Source organism: Parasteatoda tepidariorum, chromosome 1 (assembly GCF_043381705.1).
Source record: "Parasteatoda tepidariorum isolate YZ-2023 chromosome 1, CAS_Ptep_4.0, whole genome shotgun sequence".
NCBI lineage: Eukaryota > Metazoa > Arthropoda > Arachnida > Araneae > Theridiidae > Parasteatoda > Parasteatoda tepidariorum.
The window spans coordinates 107,607,405-107,634,651 of record NC_092204.1 but is presented as its reverse complement, the minus strand read 5'-3'; the positions used below and the strand labels follow the sequence as shown (position 1 = coordinate 107,634,651).

Sequence of the window (27,247 nt, the reverse complement as noted above, 5' to 3'; positions counted from 1 at the left end):
GTCTAATCTACAACAAATGAAAGAGATGCCAAGTATAAATTCTAGTTCTAATATTTCTAAAAAAATATACAAGAATTTTTAAACAAAAATGTGATTGATGATTTCTTGAGACTTCTGGACCTTGGGTTTCTGGATCGCGGTTAACGAAAAATCCTGAAATCCGGAGCACAATCATCTCCAGTAGATGCACGTGAGTAAGTATTTCATCAAACAAATGCATGTAAATTCATACGGAATACCGAAATAGTTTGTGGTTGAATGAATTGTGAAAACGTTGAATAGAACAAAGTGAAAAGCACGCATCTGCATAATACACGGAGAAAAAGAGACATTCCCTTTTCAAAAAGGGAAAAAGTAAGCACTTTTTAAAAACACCCCATGAAAAAAAGCACCTTTAAGGGCTTTTAACACACTTGTTGAAAGGATGTCTTGTACTGAGGCCCATAGCAACATAAAACAAGAAATTTCAAAGAGAGACAATACTGCTAGTATGGATATATTTATTTTTAAAGCTTCTTACATTGTACTTTTGAGCTATATAATTTTAGCTACATGTGAATATTTTAAATTCATAATATATAACATAAAGTAATTTTTTAAAAATAAAATAACCTTTTTCATAATGCACTTCGCCATCACCATTTCTATACAATATTTGATACATGTTACCTGTACAGCAATAAAACTTATTACCTTTAAGACTCAATACAAATTCAGATTTTTATAGGTTAAGTGAAGTGCATAATAAAACAAATACTAAGTGATTCATAAAGATAAATATCAAGACAAATACAAAATTAAATTTATACATTTCTTGACATTAAGAGATCAAATCAAGGCCAACAAAGATTAATTTTAACTAAATATAAGTAAATTTCTAAGACCAATTCTGAATCTTAAAACTAATTCAAAAGATAAATTTAATCTATACATTTCTTCATAATCATTGCTGAAATAAAAGTAAGCAAATATTATTTTAAATTACAAATAGACATGAGAAGAATGAATTTAATATACAACTATCTATTCTACTGCAAAGTACATTTCAATCCAAAAACTATATAAACTCGGTATGAGAAATTACTCGAATGGCAAAAGACCTCCAAATTTTATAATCCTGGTTGAGCAATATTCATATTTCATAATCTCTGCATAAATCTGTACCTAAACATTATTTTAGATTGGCACTAAATAAAATAAAAAATTCTCCAAGATAAATTTCAACTGAAATCTATAAAATTTTAGCATTCAGTTTCAAAACCCATTCCTACTAATTAATTTTCTTAAATTATAAAGTGACAAAAATAACCATTTCTCATACACATGTTTGAATGAGGGTAAATTTTGCTTGGAAAGGATTAAAGTTCACAATTACTTTGCAAGAGTTTAAATTACATTTTAACTTTCACATAAATTAAGTGGTTCTGTATCATTGAAACCATAACATGAAAAGTTCGTAATTTTTTTTTTTTCCCTTCATATGTATATAGATTTATGATATTCTGGTTTTATTTAGCAAAATATGATAGTATGTGTTTTTAGTTTTGAAAATATTTCTAAAAAGGTCAAAACAAAACAGTTAGCAAAACAAAGTTTTGCAAACAGTTTGAAAAGTTGTTAGAATAAAAAGAATCAGTAGGTTCTGAAAGCTAATTTTACCAACCTTAACACTGATTATTAGTTTTCCACGTTCAGCAATCGAAAATAATTCTGATGTTTATTAGTAACTTCATCTAATTATGAAATCAAGTTAGGAAATTTATCTTTCACACAACTGTTCAAGAAGAAACAAAAGAATGATATATTAATGTATCAAAGAGTAAAACAGGTGTTTCCAAGAAAATTAAATTTATATATATTTACAGCATTACCAGGAGAACAATTTAATATAATTCGGAAATTTTTTCTAGTTCAACTCTGAGATTTAAAATCTGTTAACTTAGCTTTTACAAACATAGAGATTTTAAAAATATAATTTATTGCAGATGACATTAAAGGTACACTTAAAAGTATATTTGACCTTTTAATACCACTCTCTGTCAAATACAGATATTTACAATTATGTCACAAAAAACCTGAGGTAAACCCCTCAGGTTTTTGTAAATTGATGTTCTAATTATTAAATAATCTCAAAAACATTCAATATTATTAACTATTAGATTAATATTTTTTAAATTTTATCATACTTAGATCATTCTAAGAAAAAACTTGTTTACATCTTTAAATTGTTATAAATAGAAAGAAAAAAAAATTATTTTATTCAATCTCAATCTATTAATGAATATTATTTTTTTTAACACCCTAAAAGCTTAATTTGAGTTTAAAAAAGCTTATTACAATAGTTTTGAAGTCAATTCAAAACTACTTAAAATGTTGAGAAAATAGTAATTTCAGTTAAATAAATTTATATAAGTCAAAATGATTAACTTTTTAATTACAATGCAAAAGTTATCAAGATAAAAATTAACTGTCAACTATAAATATTTAAATGACAAAAAATAAAAAAACTATATTATACAATAATAAATGCCAAGTAAAATACCATTTACATACTCAACAATACTTAACTATAATTTTTTCTCAGCAATTCAATAAAAAATATCTAACATTACGTGTAAAACTAAAAATGTCACGTAAGACAGATGAATTTTTTTTTTTTTAATTGAAAGAGATATTTAATATATTGGCCTCTCTAAAACTATACAATACTTAGAAAATTTAAATTGTTTTTAAGTTGAAATTTTGCACAAATAGATTTCAATTTTCCAATTGCAAAATGTATTTTACTATAGAAAAAGAAAATTTTACTGACACTTCAACAACTATTAATTTAAAAAACAAACAACTTAAATTTTGGTAATTACAAATTTTTCAGTTAAAGAAAAGGCTTTGAAAGGTTTTCAAAAAATCAAAATCACTTTTTAATAAAGCAATATTAGGCATACATTACAATACATAGAAAGCAATTAACAAAGAAAAAAAAACACCCTAATTTAACAAGGAAAAAAAAACACCCTAATTTAACTAGGAAAAAAAAGTGAACACATAGTTGGAAACATCCTTTCAGTCATTTTAAATAAAAGATAATTCACACAGCAATTACACAACCTACATATATTTAGGAAGATGAACACCAGGATGCACACCCGTGGGCAAAAAACAGCATTGGAATCTTTTGACTTGCTCCTTGCACTATGTTAATAAAAATATGAAGAATAAAAATATATATTTTTTTAGCCAAGGTAGTTATTTCAGTTACTGATCCAGTTTAGCCTTCCTCAGAGTATGAGACATTTTGTCATGCAAATTTTGTTTACGACAATGGCATCACTGCTTGTGGTAAAATACACACAATTACTAACCAATTTGTACTAAAAATGAAAAGATTACTCTAAAAATATAAAAGATAAGCATATAAAATATTATAGTTTCAAATATTTGATCAGAATCCTCATGTCTGATATTGGGTTAGTTTTAAGCTTTGTTTCTTGATTAAATTCGTAAAAATGAAGAATTATTTTAAAATGGATTAGTATTTTTTGACAAACGAAATTACTTTTCTTACATTCCATAAAATAAATTTATATAATAATTCTATCTGTTTAGATTTATTTGAAATAATTATTATTCATTAATATTAATTTTTATTATCTACACCAGGGTATAAAATCAATTATCTATATGTATCATTTTCAAACAGACTGAAAATGTCAGCAATTACTATAATTACAGTTGTTTGCATTGAACAAGATATTCTGTAGCCCACTATCTAAATATTTAGCTGTGCATCCCTGACAAAACAAAATATTTTAAGACATAAACATTCGTTTCATACAAGAGTAAAGGACAGAGAAAAAACATGAATATGGATCAACGACAAATGAGGATGCAGTCTTACGAAAACCGCTAAAAATATGTTTCATTTCGAGTCATGTATCTTGACTGGGACCATAAAATATTAGCTCTGGTATTTGGCCACCTTGCACTCCAGTACCATTAGTGCTGTCAGACGAGCACTGAAACTGAAAAGTTATGCACCCAACAGTCATCTCACTTACACCATCCTGGCCAAAGTAACTTAACTCTGCACCATCAAGAATTGTTGATGCAGTGTAATAGGTGTCTGCTTCCACTAGTATTGGGTGCTCAAAGTATACGTGAAAAGTATTACTAGACCCATCGGAATAAAAATTGGTCTTGTTTTCGGCTAAAACCTTTCCCATTCGCTTTAGCTCAATTTTCACAGTATAATCGGCAGCACCATTGCTGGATCCATACAATCCGAAACCAACAATGAAAATGCGTTTATCTACAGAAAACTGAATGCTGTCGCATCTACCGCGATATCTCCACTGGTTACTTCTGTAAGCAGATGACTGAAAACGATGACAGACTTGCGTCTTCAAGCCAACACGCGGTTTGATGGGGAAAGGCAAAACAGGCTTATTATTAGCTGTGTAATGCAAGAAGATATCTTTTGTTTCCTGTAAAGTGAGCAAACCAGATTGGGCAGCACCATTGGCATATTCTTCAAGGGACATTGTTGGGATTCTAATTAAGTGCATGGCATTACCTAAAACACGTCTTTTATTCTCTACACTTGGTTCCAGATCTTGACGAAGGCATTCTGCTGTCGACCAGTTGAGGGCAGCTTGAAATAAAGCAAACTCTTTAATCATCAGAGTTTCTCGAGATAATATAGACTCGAGTGTAGTGTAGTCAATGTCTGCAAAGCCCTCTGAAGCAAAGGCAAGTTCAGCTTGAGCATCTATCACTTCCCAGCATCTTTGCATCAAATCGGGCTCTTCAAAAAGACGACTCTGACTCAGTAGCACACAAGCGTTTTTAGCTGTCAGACTGGTTTCTAAATAAGCAACACATGCACGAGCCAAGTGAGGCACTAAGTACTTTTTTGCAACATACAAAGTGGACAAGACAGTATCAGCTTCTAAGTTAATATCATCACAGTAAAGGAACCTAAAAAGAAAGACAGTATTTACCAATAATATTTCTACTTAATATTGCTCTTCGTGTTTTTTTATTACTTAATTTCTAAATTTAGTGTTACAGTAGAGAACCGATTATCCGGAACGACCAGGACCATCACGATTCCGGATAACTGATTTTCCGGTTTTCTGAATCGCTACAAAATGCCGTTTCTTTTAATGTTTATTAAACGAAACTAAAAAATTTTTTAAAAATAGTTTTAGAAATAATAAAAAATGATAAATAATAATACACTTAAGTTTAAATAAGGAAAGAAATTATGAAATAAAAATTATATACAGGCTTATATATTTTATTAATGTTATTATTAACATATATAAGCCATTTGTGCTTATGTGAGATTCGTCTACAAAAGGCTTTTGATCCGTAATCTAAATCAGTTCTTTCGTCAACTCAATACGCCGTACGCTCTAAATAACAAAATGGGCTCAAAATCCTGCAGCAAAAAAAAATAATTTTTTTTTTAATGGAAGAAAAGTAATTTCCGGTTCCGAATTTCATTCCGGTTATCTGGTTTTCTGATTTCCGGATAAGAGGTTCTGCACTGTATTATTAATTGCCAAATAAAGCAACATTTTAAGACAAAGATATTTACAATATTCAAATAAGCATTTTTATAATAAATTTTTTAATAAATTATTAAGTCAATGTTTGAGAATACTAAATCAATATTTAAAATTCTCTAGCTATGTTAAAAATAATATTTTCAAATTATATTCTTAGCAGAATAATAACCGGAAACTTTTTTGATTTTTGATTTACCAGTTTTTTGATTAAGTTTAAAAACTGAACAAAATGATTAAGTTCAACAGTAGTGAGTAAGCAAAAAAACTGTAATGGATAAAAAATTTAGTAATTAAGGTGTTGTAACTTAATCTAACAGTATATTATAATTGTTATACAAAAATTGGATTTCGTTTCAGAACTATATTTCAAAACCGATAAGGCTAAGTTTTTTTTTTCCATCATACTTTAATAGCAAGATTCATAGACATTTTTTAGAGATTTTTTTTTTTAATGCAAGGGTCTGTCTAGGTTTTTCTGAAAGGTACCTATTCTGTGAAAATTTAGACATAATTTGTGAAAATTAAAAATTATATTAAAAAATCAACACAAAAATATGGTAAAAACACAGATTTATCGTTTCTTATGGGATACAAAATTTTAAGAAAAAATATTTTTTTAAACTAATGTTTTTTCTAAAGTTGAATTTGTGAAGGTACCGCTAAATGGTAATAAATTTGGCTTGCACAGACCCCTGTAATGCATTTTATTGCTCAATAGAAAATTAAATATTTGTAAAAAATACAGTTTGATATTCTTTTTTTTAATCAGGCAATAAAAAATACTACCTGATATTCATTATTTAAACACTCTAAATTTTACCACATGTGGAAAGTGCTTGTGCTTACGTTTGGGGAGTTAAGCCTGTTCACCTTTTGCTAACAGCTACCAGAATAGGCTTTACTTTACTTAACTCAGTGAGCTAAGGTTTAACTAATTTCAGAAAACAGGGTTGGGCACATTTATACACTATTTTAAGAAAACTTTAGCTTACGATCGTAAATCCAACGTTTCTGTCTAGAACCCAACTCTGAATAACAATGGGGGGAACACATGAATTTGCTGAAACAACATTCAAATTATTCTAATAAATACGAAAGCCAATAATACCTCAAAAGTGTCAAGAAGGCAGCAGGTTCCACATCCGGAATTTCAATCTCGGATTCATTGTCGGCTAAGCCTCCGAAGAACATTGCATAGAAAACAGAACTTCCTGTAGCAAGCACGTACTTGTGAGCAGGTATTTTTTGAGCACTACCCTTAGGACCCACAAGGAAGTGAACATCACTCATCAATTCGTTGTTGAACATAGCAGCATTACGTTCCCTGACACTAGCGTGGTTAGATTGCCAGTTTGGATCAGATGTACTACCTGGACTGGTACCTCCAACGCTGCTCCCACTGCCAGAGGCAGGTGAAGGACTGCATGATACAGAATACTTTAGAATAGGACTCGGTAAAGGACTGATTAGAGATGGGGGTGGAGAATACTGCAATGGCAAATTAGCTGGGATCGTTTGTAGGTTACCCAATCCTAAAAAGAAAAGCATATTTCAACAGAATGTAGAAAAACTACTTGTAAATTTGAAAAAAAAAATACATAGGTATTTTTTTGACAAAAATAATAGATTAAAACAGGGTTTGTGATTTATTTATTACTTTCTGAATTTGATTTGATTTAAATTATTTCTTAAAAAGATATTTAAAAATGTAGGTTGCCATGCAAAAATACATACTTTAAAAGGATCCAAAAATTGTATACTTCACAATTCAAAAATTTTTCAACTATTACTAAATAAAATAAATATTTATAAATTTTTCTTTTGCATGCAATTATTTTTGGATATTTATAAAAGTTTTCCATTTCCTTAAAAAGTTATGAAGAAAAACACATAAAGGAAAAATTAACATTAAGGGACCCTATTTCATAGATTGCTGCTATTCCCTTTTTGGCAGGGTTTGAAAAAACCCGGGGATTTTTNAACCCTGCTTTTTGGGGGGTCAAAAATCTGAACCCATTGAAAAAAAGGGTTTATTCAGAGGAAGTCCATTTGTAACTTAAAATATTTGTAAATAACTTAAAATATTTATAACTTAAAATATAAATAAGATGAAAATTCAATGATCATGTTTTTCTTTTGTGTTTTTAAAAAAAAGGATAAGTACTACTAGTAAGTTTTGATACCATTATCAATAGTTATTTACGAAGAAGAAAAATTTCTTCAATTGAAAATGTAAATTATTGGAATCATTGTATTTTAGTTTTTATCTGAGAGTGGGTATAATTTAATCATCCTGAAGTTCACATTTCGATTAATAAATCCCAATATTTGTGGTTTCGGAAAGAAAGTTTTACCAAAAATATATTTTTAAAATGGAAATTTCTTTTAAGTAATTTTTTTTTGAAAATTTATCATACAAAACTTTTGCTGCATATAAATAATATATAATCCTTCTCAACAATATTTGAACAATAATGCACAATGTGTTATTTAAACAGTCTGTAAATTTTTGAATTTTATATAGAGTTATTAGTAATTTATTAAAACATATAGAGCTTAAATTAATAAGATTCTCAAAAGGGTAAAAAATATATGTTAATGCTAGCCTGCATTTATCAATATTTTTAGATTTTAAGTTTGATAGGTTGTTATGTTTCCTTCCCTTAAAAAAAATATAGGTATATATATAATATAGGGTATAAAAATATATGGTTGTAAATTAAGTAATGGCAACATAGGTATAAATCAATTTTTAATGAACTTACAAGTACAATTGCATTACATTCCTTCTACGTAATCACCAGCAAAGCTTATAACTAGCCAGGGGATAATATGCAACTGCATATGCAATTGCATATTTTAGCACTTAATGCACAAAAAGTTATATTTGCTCATATAAATGCATATTTTCAGCATTTTATGGCTTTTCCCCCCTAAAACCATATCACTATTCTTTTTATATTAGCATAAGGAACGCTTTAAATTTTGTTTTGTCGTTCTACACCACCTGAAAGGGACAGTTGGATTGATGCTGCTGGGGGTGATTGCAATCAGGTGAAAAAGATGTAGAAATGAGGTATGTGTCGGGAAGGGGGGAACAAAGGGCCCACCCAAACAGACATTCGTCATAGAAACCTCAGAAAGGGATGGTCAGATATTCTATGAAGGGATGTCTTTTCCTGGAATAAATAATTGTCAATCTGTGTGGGGAAAATAAGGCTTCTGTGGTAGGTAGAATATGACCTCCCTTTCCTGTGATTGATTAGTTAAAAGGTAGAGCGAATACATTTTCGGAGAGAGCTGCTATTCTAACATATTTTGAAAGTCCATCCGATAGATAGATAGTTTCGACATCCATCAGTTGAATACGTAGTTAGTGAAGCTTCGAATGCGATTTTTGACTGCTGAATCTTATAATATGCCAAAAATTAAGTCGACTAAATAAAATTTAATGAAGACATGGACTTCGGACTAAGGGAAGGACTTTACGACCAATGGGGAAATAGTATTTTGTGTGATTTGTCAGAAACACATTTCCTGTGAAAAAAAAGTACCAAATCGATTAACATATAAAGGCTAATGCTCACTCCGCGAAGAAAAAGCAGAATACAAAAGGATTTGTTCAAAGCTTATTAACTATTCCTGTTCAAGCAGCTAAAAAGGAAAGTGATTTTTCTAGTGATTTACGCAGCCTTAGTAAGCAGCAATATTCCTTTAAAAATGTTAAATAATCCAAACTTAAGACAGTTTTTAAAAAAATATTGTACCAATCAGATCATTCCCGATGAATCGACTTTAAGAAAGAACTAACTTCAACCGATATATAACGAAGGACTGGATGATATTCGACGAGATAGTAGTATTTAAATAAGTTGAACTTTTAATTTCTATTTTAAATGCATATTTCTTGTTTTAAGAGCATATATTCAAGTTTTTTAGTACATATTTGCACGCATATTTTGTCCGTTTTTTAGTGCATATAATCCGCTGTCTACTTATAACCTTTTGCCAAATGTCGGGAAGCCGTTGTAGACCAGTGGCAAGGTGTTGATTGTTGATGCGAGCGCCCTACTGAGTGGAGCACAGATGAAACGTCATGAAATCGGTGACCTCGGAGGGGTTTCTTCAACTTCGGAAACAGATCGAAGTCACAAGGACTAATGTTGGGTGAGTAGGGAGGGTGTTCCAAGATTTCTCACTGCCACCATCGCAATAAGAAAGTGACTTTGTTTGCAACATGGCAACGAGCATTGTCATGCAATACGATGGGGGAGATTGTTGTGCAATAGACATGGACATTTGCGCCGCATAGCCGGACGCAGGTAGTGCTGCAGAAATCAGCAATAGCAATCTACGTTGACAGTTTGTCCTTCAGGTACAACATGTGTAAGAATCACACCGTCCCAGTCGTATGCCACAATCAGCATAACCTTAACCCAACTGCGTTCCTTTCGAAATTTCTGTGGACGTGGCGAACCTTGGTGACGCCATTCATTTGATTGACGCTTTAATTCAGGCTCGTGCCCGTTTCTCATCAATGGCGACAATACTCAGCAGAAATATGTCTCCTTCATTGCGGTATCTCTCCAAGTGGGTGCCAGCAAGTGCATACCGGTGCTATTTCTGTACTTCGGTTAGTCGATGGGGAACCCAGAGGGAAGCAATTTTCCTCATGTTGAGAGATTTCTTCATTATGCGCCACACTGCTTGATGACTCAGACCAACCTCTAAGGATAATTCTCGGACAGCCCATCGGTGGTTTATGGTAAGGAGACCGCTCAGGATGTCGATCTGTTCTTGAGGAATGGAGGGCTGACCTGTGCCTTGCAAACCCGCAGTCCCATTCCGACCCGAGCGAAATGCTTGAAACCATCGTGCTACTGTCCTATACAGTAAAGCACTTGCGCCACAGGCTTCCACTAATCCTCAATATCATTCTGTTGAATTTCTGCCACGGGCAACCTCGATTTTAAGTCATGACCGCTGATCACCTTTTGCAAACATGCTTTAGAGTAGGGGTGCACAACCTTTTTGAGTGAAGGGCCACATGCACAGCAGATTGACCAATGAAGGGCCGCATGCCAAAATATTTAGACAGACATGTTGGCAGCAATTGTTATAAAAACATCATTGTTCTAGGGACTTCTTTTTGTCAGTTAACCTTGTAATATCTTTGCATAAAATTGAATAATTTTAAATTTTTAAAATGAGAAACTGCAAAACTGATTACTTTAGGGGGAAAGAAACATAATAAATTTATCAGAAAAAAAAATAAGATAAATTGAAATAATTAAAAAGTAAGGAAAAATCCTTTTTATTTTTATCATATTACATTATTCAAAAGTCCCTTTAAATATAAATTTTAATGTTAAAAATTTAATTAAATTTAAAAAGATAAATATTTCGTTATTAAAAAAAATGCAAGTTATACTTTGATTTAAAGAAAGATAAGGGTTAAAAATGATTAAAATTAAAACAAAACCCCTTCAGCGAAAAAAAAGAATTAACATTTAGTAGGGAATATACCTCAACTTTAAAACATTTATTTTAAATTAATTATAAGAGACAGGGAAGGAAAAGAAGAAAAAAAACATTAATTTTGAAGGAATTATTTTACTTAATAATAAAAAACTATTAAGATACTTGTTTACAACTTTTTGTGAGCAATACTTTTTTAAAATGACACTTACTATTTACAGTTACACATACATATTTAAAATTTAATGATAAAGAAATCATTTCCCAGCATATGATCATAAATGATATGAAATGGTCTAAGTAGGAAGAATATGATTTAAAAACTTTTTATCCTGTAAATTGCAAAGTTTTTAAATATTGTGATAATTTTATCGACCTGATCATGTGATAGCTTTTTCGAGGTATTAAATAAAAATTTTAATGATTTTGTTTGAAGACTGCTCTGTAATTTTTAACAGGCCAAATTCATTCTGAAAAACTGTATTTCGACAGAAGCTGTTGTGGGCAATATTAAACTTAGGGCAAATAACTTCATCTGTTTTGGAATCTGTCACAAATGGTGTTCTTCCACTCCTGATTTTTAATATGATTCGCGATATGTGATTTTTAAATCACATGACAACAAAAAGAATAGGAGTGTGTGCTATTAAACTTCCACTTGTTCATGGGAATTGTGCACATGTTTTGAATTATTTTTTTTACAAAAGAGACTGCGTTTTATATAAATTTACACATCTCGTTTTTTAAAATTATTTTTCTTATTCTCTTCAGGAAGGTGTCGATTTTGATAAGATACGTAATTACTTTTTAGGTTACAAAATAAATAAATAAATAAAACAGAAACGAATTGCACGAGTTGTAATATTCTGTTAAAATATCAGGATATTTTAAATCACAATAATGGAGAAAAAAAGAAAACTTTTGAAAAACCTATTATATTTATGTTAAAATCGGCACAAATAGAGCACATAAAAAGTAATTATTTTAATGCATGATTCAAAACTCAAGTGCTGTCTGACTAGTATTACAAATATAAGAATTTTTTAAATCATAGGGAAAGCGCAGTAAAAACTACCAAAATTCTTTCATATTTACAATGAAATTGGCGCGAATAAAGCGCGTCAAAAAATTATGTATTTCAATGAGGGACTCGAAATAAAGGCGTCGCAATAGCGTATAAAAAATATCAGGACTTAAAAAACCTTGTAGAAATATATAGCAATAATTGCCAAAACAACAATTGAAAAATAATTTGATTTGCGATAAAATCGGCACAAATAACCCACGTCAAAAAATGGTTATCTAAATTAGTGAATCTTTACTCGTGATGTGTAATAATATCGTGTTAAAATGTAGAAAGATTAAAAGCCATGCAGTAATGCTTAGCAGTAACAGCCGAAAAAAGGATCAAAAGTAATTTAGATTTGCTATGAAGTTTGCGCAAATAAAGCGTTCACAACTTTCAAAAAGCGCAATTTCAGAAACTTCGCGAAAATGGGTAGCAACAACTACTTAAAAGTCATTGGATTGATGAGGAAATCGGCATACATGAAGAACGTCAAAAGTGATAACGAAAATTCAAAATTCGTGTATCGTAATAATGATGTATTACAAATGTTAGGATTTTCAAAACTATGCTTAAATTTGTAGCGTTACCTATCGGAAAAAAGCGATCGAAAAACTACATTGATTGAGATTGGGTGCGTCCAAAACTTGAATGTAGAAATTTAAAATTTCCAAATTTTTTTAAAGGAAAAAAAATTGTAATTATTTTTTTTTCATTTGGTTCAGATTGCTGCTGCAGGTCGCTGGTTGTGCACCCCTACTTTAGAGTGATGGAAACGAAACCCCTCACTTAAACGAAACTCCTCAACTACCCTTCTAAGCAGATCGACTGTTTTTTTTGCACTCTACACATCGGCAACAGCGCCACCTCACCGCTCCCATATCCTATTTGCGCATGCCAGCCCTTATGTGAGTTTCAAGGTTAAGTTGCCACTATTTAATTTACAACCCTCGAATATATCTGTTTTGGGAGAAGAGGAACACCTATATTTTTCTATATTTAAAATTAAATATCCAACATAAACTCTAAACAAAGATTCACATATTATATTTCATGTAATAAATAGTGTAAGTTTTACAGAAATTTAATTATACTTGCAGGAATGAAAAAGAGAAATTATTAAATTTTTTTTTTGCTATTTAAATACATTAAATTGATTTGGAAAAAAATGTTTTTAATAAATTAAATGCTATGATTTTAAGTCTGATTAGAATATAGTAAGTGAGATGAGAACAAAAGCACACAAATATATAATAATTTATCTGAACATAATTTAAATTGCAAATGTTTTTAATTGGTGACTGATATAACTTTAAAGTTACGCTTGATAGATTATGAATTCTTAAAGTTTATCTTTCTTTCTCATTTGTATAAACAAACCTTAGATAAAAACTTAACCTTTAAAACTCATGAAATTTTTCATATTATCCATTTATCCTTTTTGTTAAAGTGTATTTTTATTACAAATTACAAGATATTTAAATTCAAAGAAATATTGAACTAAAACTTAATGTTGTGAATTGTGAACATTTAATTAAAAACTTGGAACAATATTAGAATGGAATACTACTTTTAATAACCAATATTTTACATAGAATTGAAAAAAGAATACAAGAAAATAATAAATTTAACTCAGTCATATTTGATAACTTTTGAAACAATAGCTTGTCTAATTTGTCTTCTATTCTAAGGGTTAAATAGTGTTTTGCTAATAGTTTGCAAATTAAAATGTCAGCATTTTTATTCAGTATTTTACAGCACAGTCAGCATTTTTTTTGTGAAAAATGAAATTTTAAAATTTCACTAAAACATCAATGACTCAAACATCAATGAAATTAATTTTTATTGTTTTTAATAAGATGCAGAAAAAAACCATTTAAGCAAAATATCAAATGATTTTAAATTAACATTAAAAAAACTCCTTAAATTTAAATAAATCATCATGGTTTTATTGTTATTTTCTTGAAAAAAGTTAGATATGAGATTTCTAGCCTTAGTTTTCTCATTTATATTAAATTTATACAATTAATGGAAATGAACTAATATAAGAATTTTTTTTTGTTTCTTCCAGTTTATACCATAGTCTTGGAAATTTTTTCTTTTTCTTTAAAGAGTTCAACCTTCACTCACCTAATATTGTCTACTTAGTGATATTGCACAATACAAATCCTTTTACATTACTTTTTAATGGAATAATGCAGCTCCTCTACTGAGTATTTATAGTTTTTTAAAACATTTTTCCTTGAATTGATATATTCTAAGTTTTATTGCCTATTTTTGAAAATTAAAGATGTAATATTATTTCCAGAATTATAAGCAAGACAAATGATGGCGTTTTTAAAAAGGACGAAAAATCTCGGCTTTGGGGTATTTATCCAAGGGGCTTCCAAGGTAGATCTTAAAAATTTGTGCTACTTTAAATCAAATTTCATTTAATTTTTAAACAATAATCTTGAAATAGACTGAAACTCAGTCATCAGATATTCAGAAGTCAATACATATTTGTTTAAAGTTCTTTCTAGCTAACTAAAGAAAATGATTTGGAATGTTTTTAAAAATTATAAATTTTTTATCTAACAATCTATTGATTATTTTTTAGTTTCAGATAACGTTATGGAAATCTCCCCTTCTGTCTGCAGTATCCGAATAGGGTTTCTGCTGCCAGAGCTATCACTTTCGGATGATCAAAACTATCAAGCTAATAGGCTCACAGTGCTTTCACTACAGCGCGAGAACCTCGATTACTTTTTTCTTTTCTCGCAGTAAAAAATTATTAACGCGAGAAGATTGCGCTCTCTATTAATCAATTTCAAAATGAGCGAATTTTAGAAAAAAAATTCATCTTCTGCCATTTTGAATAAAATCCGTTTCACTTTTCTTCCTTGATCTTTCATTATTTTCAACACGGATCCCTGTTATCTAGCTTCCCTATTTACCAGTATTGTTCAGAACAGGTGCGAACAGCAGAACACAATCCCCCCCCTCCCCGAATGACGGAACACCTTTCAGAACACATTTTTCTGCAACCACATGTTCACGGAAGGTAAGATTTCTTCATGCAAGACGATAAAATTTTTTTCAATGCTACAAATTTACTAAGTGATTCCGAATTGTTCAGCATGTGCGGCAAGGTCATTTAGCACTCAAAACCGAATTAAGACAAAATATCGTATACAAATGACTGAAAAACATTTGAGCAACCTAATGTAAAAGTAGATATAGAATGGCTTCCATATGATGATGCAGCAAAAATATTCAATGCTTTAAAAATTAGAAGATTTAAAAATTTATTATAATTAAAGTAATATTTTTTTTCCAAGTCTATNAGCAACCTAATGTAAAAGTAGATATAGAATGGCTTCCATATGATGATGCAGCAAAAATATTCAATGCTTTAAAAATTAGAAGATGTTAAAAATGTATTATAATTAAAGTAATATTTTTTTCCAAGTCTATTCGCGTTTTTTTAATTTTCACTTAACTTTTTGAGATCTCACCCTGGTTTTGAGAAAGGGTGAGAAATTCTCTCTCATTTTTTTTCTGTAATGAAAACACTGGGCTCACCATAAATTGTGAAACATCATTAGAATAGGTAAAAACATGGATCTTATAGATAGCAGGTTGCAAGCAGTGTTCGAAATTATATAATAATATTCTCATATTTGTAGAAGGATAAAGAAACATTTTTATTGATATCTAACAGATTTCAGCTTTTTACAATAGCATAACATTTATTCCAAATTTAACACCATACAAAACATTAACGAAAATGTTACAGCAAGTAGCTTAAAATTAAATGCACAATTAGCAAAGAAGAATATTTTTTTAATTTCAACATAAGGAATAAATGTAATAATATTTTTTCTTGCATTAAGATCAAAAGTAGAAAATATTTTTTTACTGCAAATATTAATCATAATTACATTAAAACAAAATTAGAAAAATGCCAAATAATTGAACGATTAATATTAACCAAATATCTAATTGGAGTAGCAGTTATATAATCTTAAATAAATAATGACATCAAAGCTCAGAGGAAGAATTGTAAAACAAAAACAAAAAATGAGAAACGAAAACAAACACTCGGCACTTATTTTTAGTATATTTTAAAAATCAAATTTATATTTATTAGTATAACTATAAAAAATATATTACCCAACATCCAAGTTTTATTAAAATGGGCGCAACTCGTTTCTTCTCGACGTTTGTTTGTTTTTGCAGACATCATACGTCTTACTGAAGTTTAATAATATGTACGATTCACCATTGCTACGCCATTATGGAAATATGGAAAACAAGGTCGAAGAAAGAAACTTATGCAGCTTAATACATAAGTATCATTCAAAGGTATTTCATTCTGCAATGGAATGCAATGTTATTTATTCATTTCAAGAAAAATAACAGAAAAATGTAAATATAATATAATTAATTTATATGCCTCGCCTGCAACTGACTTCCATTATCAGCCTAGTTGATAGGATATAAAAGTTTTCAGAAGGAACCTAATCGATATGATTAGAATCGATAATACTTAAATTTTAAAGTACGCACTGTCTTGGCTGACCGCCCTCTTATAACCCTAAACTTTGGCGATCAGCTGAAATGGGTGATTGCCAAACNTACTTTTATATTTTTTATATATTTTTAATAAGCACTTAAATTGTTTTTTTAATATTTATTTCAAGTATTTGAATTTCAGAACAATATAAAAATCAATTTTTTAAAATACATTAATTTTTTCATTTAAAATTTACAAATTATAAATCTTTAAAAAAAATGTGTTCAGATTTTTCTGGCACAGAGACAGAATGTTATTATTTATCATAACAATTTATGAAAATCAAATAAAAAAAATAGAGACTGGTGATGTGTCCAATGTTTCGTTCACCCTGACATCTGTTTGGTACAGTGATTGATCTTTCCATCTTTATGTCTTTGTTTGAGTATACGCAAGCAAAGGAGAGGATACAAGCATCTATATTCATTGTCTACGAAGTACTTCGATTGGTTTAAATAAATTATCAAACTGAGCATGCGCGTTATTAAAATTCTGCCAAGCAAAAATGCTAAAAGCGCCATTCTAGTAAACCTGACAAAACGATTAACCGATAACGATGAAAACGATGATGTAATCGACCAATCAAATGTCTCTATTTCTTAAAAAAGCGGTCAGCCAAGCAACAGCCTTTAAAGTAAAAAACAGGAAACTGATGATTAGTGATAAAATTTTTTGTTTTAATTTTTCTCAGGTTAAAAACACGGAAGCATAAAATTATCTGCAAAAAAAAAATTATTATTTATTTACGACACTGCAAATGGCAATCGAATAAGAAAATATGTCAGCCAGCCGCCGTCTACAACTCAACTAAACTGAACTTTTCGTGGATGTGACTGCATGGCCAGAGTGTAAGGGAAGCGCGTTAATTTCTTATGAATTTATGAAGTTATATTAGTAAGTTTTATATAAACTTTTATATTTTTGTTAATTGCATTAGAAATTTAATTTCAAAATTTAAGCTTATTCATTATTTAAGTTTCTTGTGTCTTAGACGCTTCAATCTTATCGACAGTGTAAGCCTAACAAAGCAATTTTTTTCCTTTTTATTAGTTCTAATTATGTATTAAATAAATGCTTAATGAATATTTACTGACCGTGCATTAATTGTTAACACTTATTAAAATTGCAATTGTGATTTGTTTGAATTTTTTTTATTAGTCTTGCACGTGTGCATTGCCTTATTAAAACTACTAAGATAGATCATTTCTACCATGATCGCAGCTCAACTTTTATACTCTTATTGAACTGCAAATAAAATGATATATGCTTCAATTGATACATGCTAGCTTTAAAAAGTGATTGTTTACATTTTCATTTTAGGTTGCAATCATGCAAATTTTCGTTAAGACTTTGACTGGGAAGACTATAACTCTAGAGGTAAGATTTTGTTGAAATGCATATAAAAATAATTAATTGATGATGTAGTTATCTTGTCATATTTTTATATTGGCTTAGTTGCAATTTGGTGGTTTAGTTGTAATTATCAATTGTTTGGTCAAATTCAATATTCTACTTGATAAAGGTACATTTATTTAGTTGGGTACATTAGTTGGGTTACATACATTCATAAGTTGGATTAAGGTTCTACTTGGATAAATTTTTATCTGAATCAAAAGGTTATTTTGTTCTAAATTTGACGTTATTATTAACTATAAACTATCAGAATAATTCAAAAATTGTGCATTTATCTTAATTTTTTACTTGAATTTGCTATAGTTTGGGGGTTTTCATTGCAATTAACAGGTTTGCAATTCAGTACTTTGGTTGCACACAATTTAATATTTCTGCCTCAGTTTTTGCTTAATAGGTTTTCTTTTTCTCTAAAAAGTGTTTCTGAGAAAAAACAGTAACTGTTTTTGCTGTGGGGATATGCATACAATAAATGTTCAAACTTCATTGTCCATTGTATTTTAAAAAGGTTTTAATTTAAAAAAAATGGAGTTTAAAAAAATTTCAAATTAAAAAGCTGTTGTTAGGAAACAATAAGCTTTAAAATTTTCATTGCTCTTGGTCTACGCTGAAAGTTATTTCTTTTTTAAGACTAAATGCCTTGTCTTACATACCCTACTATTGTTTAGAACAGGCTATAAGGAAGATTGCAATTTTTAATAGTGTTTAATAGATCTGTAGGTATTTATAAAATTTATGTTTTGCTTTATGAAGTTAGCTTAATTTAAGTGAATATTAAATTTATTATGCTTGTAATATTAATAAGACATGCACAATTAATTAGAGATTTAATAAAATTGGATACCTTTAAACTTATATATAAATGTGTTAGACCAATATGCTACAAGAGAATTCACAACTCTTTATAATATGTTTCATGTTTTATAGGTTGAGGCAAGTGATACCATTGAAAATGTAAAGGCTAAAATTCAAGATAAAGAAGGTAACCTTCACTTTGTTTGGTAGTATATTGTAGGATACTGCTTGGTATATCACAAATGCTTATTATTTTGGTTATTTTTGTGATGAAAATTTGAGATAAAAGAAACTTAAGCACTGTGAAAGTTAACAGTATAAGTTGTAATTCCATTAATTGCCCAAGTAGCAAGATTAAAAGATAAAAAGAAAAAAAAATTAGAATAGAAAGCAATAAATCGATATTTTCTTTGAACCTTAAATTATAGACTGGGTATGCTTTTGACAGTTAAATTTTTGGATAATAATAGTTATTGGTATAGTTATGTGATGCATTTCTATAAGTTTTATGAATGAGATATTCAAATTTGAAATTGATTGGTGCTCAGTTTGTAAAGATTAGAATGTGGGCATTTAAAATCTTATAACACAATAAAATTATGTGTGATTACGGAGCCCGCTTTAAGGATTTCAAATTAGCTTGCTGTTAAAAAATTTCTTCACGTGATGCAAATCTGACAACAAAACTTTTTTTTTTATCTGGGTTTGTATGCCTCCTGAAATTGCCGTTTATCTCGTGAAATTTTTTTAGCAAAAATAAAAAACGATTCTTAAAAGGAGAGGATAATTAATCAACCCCTCCGTCCTCTCAAAATGCCTGTCTTACCAGTCATGCGGATTAGTTGAAAGTTGGCAAGAAATAAAGAACAAGTTGTGGATTTAATAGCTTTTTGCTCACCTCAAGATCGTAGTATTGGTTCTCCTAACCAACCAAGTACTTCATATTCAGTTCAGAGTGATGTTTCTGTGCCGGTTTATAATTTGAATCGAGCAATTAATTTGAGTATCCTCACTACAAAAGTTGAAATTTTATGGATTTTAAAGGTTTTAAGCTCATATTATTCCTACAAATCTTGTGAAAATGCAAATTTTCGTTTTTAAGCTATGTTGTCTGATAGCGAGATAGCAAGCAATTTCAGTTGTGGTGAAAAAAACTGCCTGCCTCTCAGTTTTTGGTATAGCGCTATATTTTTCGTCTCTACTTAAGTCAAGGGTCAAAGAAGAAACCGATTATGAACTGCTTATTAATAAAGGTCTAAATGATGTTAATCAATTCAAACAACTGGATTGTCATGTAAGATTTTGGATGGTGGCCGTGCCACATCTGAACTTATATGTGAAAAAATAAATGAAAAATCCTGTGCATAAATACTACAAGTTTGTTACAATTGTCATTGGATGGCCCAAATGTCAACCTAAAAGTGTTGGACATAATGATGGAATAAATGAAGAATGAACACTATGTGAGTCTCTTGAATGTAGGTTCATGTAGACTGCACATAGTACATAATGCCTTTAGGGGTGGTTGCTCTGCTGCTTTTCCGGAAGTAGAGCATGCTGCACAGTTTTTTAAAGACTCCTGCTCGAAGAGAAGGTTTTGCGTCTGTAACTCCTGAATTTGTAAAATTCCCCTTAAAATTTTGCAAACACAGGTGGGAGGAGAGTAAAAAAGTTTTAGTTCGACTTTTAGAAAAATTCTTCTGATGTTAAAACTTATTTGAAGGAGATAGAAAGCAAAAAGTTTTCTCGGCCAAACAGTAAATCATATCAGTGTTTTCACTACAGCGCGAGAACGCGAGAATCTCGCATATTTTTTAATATTCTCGCATTAAAAAATGATTACCGCGAGAAATTCGCGCATTCTATAAAAAANCATATGCAATCTTACAGGACATGGTTAAGGATGAACTGTTTATTGGCAAATGTAATTTCATGTTATCTGTTGTAAAAGATGTTGAACCTTTCTTAAAGTTGTATCAAACTGATAAACCCAAAGATTTTTAAAAGAAAGGCTTCCAGCATCTTCATACAATGTGTTAAGTATAAATCTAGAAGATAAAGAAATATGTAAAGAGGCATCCAAAATTGATGTTGGTTTGGTTGCTAGAAAAGAGCTGATAAAGAAGAAAATTTTGAAGAGTGAAAAGAAAACGATGGAATTTTATTTGAATTGCAGGCAATTTTTATTGAAGTTGTCAAAAAGACTAATTGAAAAGTGCCCGTTGAATTTCTCTTTAGTGCGAAATGTATCGTGCCTTGATCCTTGTACGATGCTTGTTAATAAAGAGGCAAACTTAAACAAGCTTTGAAAAATATTATTTCATTTGACCAATGCTGGCAGAGTAAAAGAAGATTGTGATAGCATTCTGAAGGAATATGTTAAATTTGTTGAAGATTTTTACAGCATGGATACTAGGACAAAATTAAGGTACTGCATCGGTAATAATTTTGATCCTAGTGTAGATCAACTAGATGTGTGTATTTTTTATAAATGATGTCTAATATAAATCATAATTATAGTGCAGTAGGGAACCGATTATCCGGAACGATCAGGACCATCGCTATTCCGGATAACTGATTTTTCCGGTTTTCTGAATCGCTACAAAAGGCAGTTTTTTTTAATTTTTTTTATTGTTTAACCCAACTAAAGAAATATATTTTGAAATAATCTTAAAAAGAAGAGAAGACGGTGAAGTAATATACTAATGATTATTTCCAAAATGATGGTAAGGTAAACATCTTTCAAAAAAGAATGAAAAATCCTAAAATCTTATGAGGAGAAAAAATTTTTTTTTTTTAAAAATGGCAGGAAAATTGAATTTTGTTTGTTTGTGTTTTGTGAGTTAAAACATATAGAAAATTCAAAATATAGTAATATGTATATAATATGATTTTTATGTCAAATACAGTGATTAATTTTTCATTAAAGTGATACATTAACGAACTTCCAGCTTAATATGATTAGTAATTTAGCTTTGTATTTTAATTAACTTTGCTTGGATTAAATCTAAATAATGTATTGTTTTCTTTTAGGAATTCCCCCTGACCAACAGCGATTGATCTTTGCTGGCAAACAGTTGGAAGATGGGCGAACACTATCCGATTACAATATTCAGAAAGAGTCTACTTTACATTTAGTACTCAGACTTAGAGGTGGTGCCAAAAAGCGCAAGAAGAAGAATTACACCACACCCAAAAAGAACAAGCATAAGAAGAAGAAGGTTAAGCTCAGTGTATTGAAATTTTACAAGGTATGCGATTAGTTTAAAATATGAGGTTCACTTTTTCGTGTCTTAGAATATATATTTTTTTATCTTTTTGACACGGTTCCTTTTTTATTATGCATTGTTTATTTATTTTTTCATTTCTATTCCAACTTCATTATGATGAAACTTGGAGTTACCGTTTGAGTTGAAGTGAAAATAATTGACTTGCGGCATTGTTTCTGAATTGAAGGTTGCCTTTTTATATAAAGTATATTGATGTAATAGTTAAGCACTGTTTCAATGTTTTTTTATGATGAGAACTTTAAGTTACTCACAGCAATAGTATTGTTTATAAATTTTTGTCTGTAGTCAATAGTTGTTTTCTAATGTCGAAAATATTTTTAATGATGAAACTAGGAGTTACCGTTTGAGTTAAAAATGAAACTAACTTACTTGCGGCTTTATTTCTGAAAGATGGTTTAAGTATATTGTCAAGTTTATGTTAGAATAAGTCTTTCGAGACTTGGTTGTTTCAGAATGCCTAACTTTTTGATGATGAAACTAGGAGTTACCGTTTGAGTTAAAAATGAAAATAACTCATTTGCGGCTTTATTTCTGAAAGATGGTTTAAGTATATTGTCAAGTTTATGTTAGAATAAGTGTTTCAAGACTTGGTTGTTTCAGAATGCCTAACTTTTTAATGATGAAACTAGGAGTTACCGTTTGAGTTAAAAATGAAAATAACTTACTTGCGGCTTTATTTCTGAAAGGTTGGTTTTGTTAAACTGGGTGCATTGTTTTTCTGAAGTCTTGTTTTTTATGATGAATTATTATGATTATGATATTCTTTGCGAAAGTATTTTTTTAAACCCTAATGTCTCCTCTTATTTACTTCTATCTTTTACTCAACAGCATTGTAATGTAGCTAGTGTTTGAGGTTTGAATTATAGTGAAAATAATATATGTACAGTCTGTTTCTAGATCTGTCTTTTTGAAAGGCATTCAGTGTTTGGTTTATATAAAGTAAGATAAATTTTGTATTATGAGTTACCATTTAAGTTTTAAAAAATAAGTAAAGATAATTTATTTGCAGAGCTCATTCTAGGCAGGGTAAACAGGGCGCTGCACCCTGCTGTCCTTTTAGTCGAAAGAATCCACCCTGTTGCATTTCTTAAACTTTTATTATTTTCAACTCTTTTTATTTAGTTTGTCTTTGCTGTAAATATGGATTTATATGGGATAGGAAAGATAGCCATCACACCCCCTTGTTTGAAAGTTTGCAGTTACTTCCACTATCATTAAATCACAATTATTATTAATTATTTTAATTATTAAATCATAACTACAGTCGCTTTTAAACATACATTTATTATTTTATTAATACTATATGATGCATGCATTTTAAATAAATTACTAAGCTAATTATCTCATTAACTCGATTTGTATGTTAATTTATTAATAAAAATCAGTAATTAATATGATTGCTTTGCTACTTTTAGTAAAGTGGAAGAAGAAAAATTCGCGTCTATGTCACTATGTTACACGTCCTATGTTTATAGGACGTGTAAAGCCCATAGAAAGAAATAATTGCCTTTCTAGAATAATAATGCCCTTTTTTTTAAACTGTTGCACCCTGCCCTTTTTTCTGCCTGGAATGAGCTCTGTTATTTGCATCATTTATTCTGAAGGAATAGTTTTATTTTCATTTAACATTATATTTAATTTTACTTCAACTATTGTGTGCAACTGGCATAATTATAAATACAGACCAGAAGCTCATCATAACCTTCATTAATAAAGTTAAAGTGTTTTGTATTTATGAGGATACACCATAGTATCTACTTTTGTCTCTAAGGCCAATCATTTCTTTGATGAAACTAGGAGTTAAAATGATTGTGAAAATATCTATTTTGCGGCTTTTTCTGAGATGATTTTCTGTACTTCATTGGGAAGTTTAGATGGCTGTTGGATTATTTCTAGGGTGCAAGTGCATACTTGATGATGAAACTAGGAGTTACCGTTTGAATAATGATGAAAATAACATATTTTGCGGCTTTGTTTCTGAAAGAATAGTCATTGTCTACTATTGAGGAATGTCATCATATATACTGATATATTTACACTTACATGTGATGAAGCCAAATCCATTCTCTGAATAGTCCTTTTCTTTCTTGTGCCCTGTTACACATTGTAACAGCTCACCAATGTATCATGAAGATATGTCAGGGTTCTCCTGTCATTTTCTTTGTCATTCACTGTGAGTGGGTCAATAGGAAAAGTTGTGATAATTGGTGAAATAAAGGCTCTGATTAATTTAAAAATATATGCCATGTTTGGAATGTCTAGACCTGTGTAGTATTTCAGCAATTTAGTTGTTTGTCAATTGAATTACTGAATTATTATAATTATTTGTGAATTCCATGTATGATGACAATAAATCCATTCTCTGAATCCGTTCTTCTATCTAACACCCTGTTATACACTGTAACAGCCCATTAGTGTTTGACGGAGGAGTTTCAGGGTTTTCCTGTTATTTTCTTTGTCGAGCACCTTGGGTGGGTGAATAAATTAGTTGAAGAACAGGCATGAATGAATGTAAGGCTCTGATTATGTTTAGGAAATAGCTAAATAGAAGTTTTGAGTATTATAGTATTTATTACATTTGGTTCTTTTAATAAGCATGAGGTTCATCAAAGGTTTGTAGATGCTCTGAAGCTAACTCTAAGTACCCTTGTATCCTTAAGCATTAATAGATTGGTAGTTTTTTTTTAACATGAAGATTCTAAATCCATTCTTCTCTGAATCTACTTTTTCCTGGCATCCTGTTACACTCTGTAACAGCCCAATTGTGTCTGGCAAAAAAAGTCTCGGGATTCTCCTGTCATTTTTCTTTGGCTGGCCACTGTGGGTGGATGAATTGGTAAAAGGTTAGGTATGAATGCAGATACGGCTCTGATTGCTAATTCGTAAATTCTATACATTGACAAGCTTGTTTTAGTTTGATTTATACAAGAATCTATTGTATTTTCTTATCCGCATTTTCCTTGTTCAGGTGATATTATTGAGTTAATTATCAGTTACTGTTAATTTCGTCTTTGCACACTTTAAATTTATTTGGTATTGGTCAGGAAGTTTATTCAGAATATTCCCTAAAGGTATTAAGTCACCCTGTATGCGGGCCTCACAGATCTATATTTTTGAAAATGCTATAAGGTATATCATATTTAAAGAAAGAAGTTTTTTTTCCCTATATCATTTGGGATATTTTTGCTTATTTAGATTGACATGCTAATGTATTGAAAATACTTATCTTAAATAGTAATGGTGATGGTTTTTATCAATTTGAATTGATAATTTTGTTTCCAGTTATTTTTCTCTTTTGTACCGGTGTCAAGGTTTCATATTTTTTTAAACTGTGCTTTTTGCTGCTTATTTAGTATTCAAAATTAAGGCATTGAATCAACTACTTTTCAGCAAAGGTCAAAGAAATTTTTTTTTGTTTTAATTGTGATTTGCTTGATTGGATGCTCAGTTGTTCTATATTATTAAATTGATAATTTGTAGTTGCTTATTATATTTGATTAGTAATGTAACAATAATAATTTTATTTAAAATATTTTCACAGGTTGATGAGAATGGTAAAATAACCAGGCTTAGGCGTGAGTGTCCCAATGATGAATGTGGAGCAGGTGTATTTATGGCCTCTCATTTTGATCGACAATATTGTGGCAAATGTTGTTTAACTTTTGTTTATAACAAACCTGAAGAGAAATGAATAAATGATTAGTCTTAACTCTTGTTTTATGTTGTGGTTGTCTGAATTATTTAGTCCTTTATAAGATTCGAGCTTTTAAGAGTTTTCTATTTAAGCTGTTTCTGAGTGCAATTATAGTACAAATCAAAGCAACAAAATGCTACCTGCGATGACACAGTCTTTCATACCCCCAAAGTAATGTATCTTATTGTTTTTGTTTGCAGTGTTCTCAAGAATATTTCAAGGCAACATTTAGTGCAGTATCATTAATCAAACTGAAGTTATGTACTGAATGTAAAGTTATGAGATAATGTTTACTGTGTTTTTTTATTTATCAGGTTTAATAGCTAGGTTAGCAGATGACTTTTTCTTTCAGGGTTCCCATGGTCCTTACAAACTGCTTAATTTCTATTTTGAAAAATAAGGGCCCTTTAAGGTGCTTAATTTTGGTTCAAGGTTTTAAGGTCCTTAATTTTTCAGCATCACTATGCAGGGTTCCCACGGTCCTTAAAAGTCCTTAAAAACTGCTTAGTTTTTATTTTGAAAATTAAGGGCCCTTAAAAGTACTTAATTTTGATTCACGGTCCTTAAAAGTCCTTAATTTCTAGTATCACTAGTTGGTTGGAATAATTTTTTTATCTTAGGAAAATATCTGCAATTAAGAAGTACGTCTTTCGCCTAGAATGAGACCCTGCATTGAGGGTAGAATATAGAGAATGTATGTGAGGGTAGGGGTTACAAGCAAGTGGAAGAAAACACGTCCTTATTGTTTTGTTTTTTTTTTTCTTTTATTAATTTTTTCATTAAAATATTTCTTTCTGGATCACTCTGAAAGAAAAAAATTTAGTGTGGGGAGTGGGATACTGCAGGTGGGTATGAGGTCATGACTTATTTTTAGACATTACTTGGAGGTACTTTATCAGCTGAGGACCTGCATTACCCTTTTACATCCATAGGGTTCGAGAAATTCAATTCTTCTGATAGCACACGTGGTAGCTTTGATACTTCATTCAAATGTGAAATTGTTAGAAATGCCAGGAAAGTGTGTTATTAATAATTTATGGACACTTGATGAAAAATATAAGGAATGGATCAGCATCTAGTGATCGTCGCAAGGCAAAGTGGATTTTTTTCATTGTATCAGATTTTTTTCTGAAAGTGAATTTTATAAGTGACTCCATTTTTTTAATATTAGGGATATTACGAATATTCGGTATAATTTTAATCAGGAAAGTCGTTCTCTCATCGACACTATTTTTTTTTAAAGAGTGAAATGTTTGCTTTCTGTTTTCACTTTTGCTGGGTTTTTCTTATTTTATAGCGCGGCATTTTAACAGCGTTTCTGATATATTTTATCTCCACTTTTTCTTTTAAAGTTATACAGATAAATAGATAACCGGTAAAATA

General features: G+C 30.0%; 2 protein-coding genes across 4 annotated transcripts; one reads left to right on the top strand and one right to left on the bottom strand.

Moving 5' to 3' along the window:
* Positions 1–483: 483 nt before the first annotated feature.
* On the bottom strand, positions 484–16,610 carry LOC107439466 (BTB/POZ domain containing protein 3 lute). Of its 2 annotated transcripts, XM_071185002.1 has the most exons (4): positions 16,561–16,610; positions 16,273–16,474; positions 6,682–7,105; positions 484–4,977 (listed from the first exon to the last, which is right to left on the bottom strand). In XM_071185002.1, the coding sequence occupies exons 2-4, from the start codon at positions 16,343–16,345 to the stop codon at positions 3,930–3,932; spliced, it is 1,545 nt and encodes a 514-aa protein (XP_071041103.1). In that variant the 5' UTR covers positions 16,346–16,474; positions 16,561–16,610; the 3' UTR covers positions 484–3,929. The 2 variants fall into 2 exon arrangements, with proteins under 2 accessions (XP_071041103.1, XP_015907566.1); XM_016052080.3 differs by having other exon boundaries at positions 16,273–16,600.
* A 799-nt stretch (positions 16,611–17,409) lies between these two features.
* Positions 17,410–25,879, top strand: LOC107439467 (ribosomal protein S27A). 2 transcript variants are annotated; one of them, XM_016052081.3, is made up of 5 exons: positions 17,410–17,569; positions 17,996–18,052; positions 19,013–19,067; positions 21,914–22,131; positions 25,712–25,879. In XM_016052081.3, exons 2-5 carry the CDS (start codon positions 18,005–18,007, stop codon positions 25,859–25,861), a joined length of 471 nt encoding a protein of 156 aa, XP_015907567.1. In that variant the 5' UTR covers positions 17,410–17,569; positions 17,996–18,004; the 3' UTR covers positions 25,862–25,879. The 2 variants fall into 2 exon arrangements, with proteins under 2 accessions (XP_015907567.1, XP_015907568.1); XM_016052082.4 differs by having other exon boundaries at positions 17,474–17,688.
* The last annotated feature ends 1,368 nt before the right edge of the window (positions 25,880–27,247 follow it).

Coding starts and splice junctions, on each gene's coding strand:
- LOC107439466 (XM_071185002.1), bottom strand. CDS start 16,345: ATGATGTCTGCAAAAACAAACAAACGTCGAGAAGAAACGAGTTGCGCC. Junction 7,106..16,272: donor TAATAAAACTTGGATGTTGG/GTAATATATTTT, acceptor TTTTCTTTTTAG/GATTGGGTAACCTACAAACG. Junction 4,978..6,681: donor GCCTTCTTGACACTTTTGAG/GTATTATTGGCT, acceptor CTTTCTTTTTAG/GTTCCTTTACTGTGATGATA.
- LOC107439467 (XM_016052081.3), top strand. CDS start 18,005: ATGCAAATTTTCGTTAAGACTTTGACTGGGAAGACTATAACTCTAGAG. Junction 18,053..19,012: donor GGAAGACTATAACTCTAGAG/GTAAGATTTTGT, acceptor CATGTTTTATAG/GTTGAGGCAAGTGATACCAT. Junction 22,132..25,711: donor GTGTATTGAAATTTTACAAG/GTATGCGATTAG, acceptor ATATTTTCACAG/GTTGATGAGAATGGTAAAAT.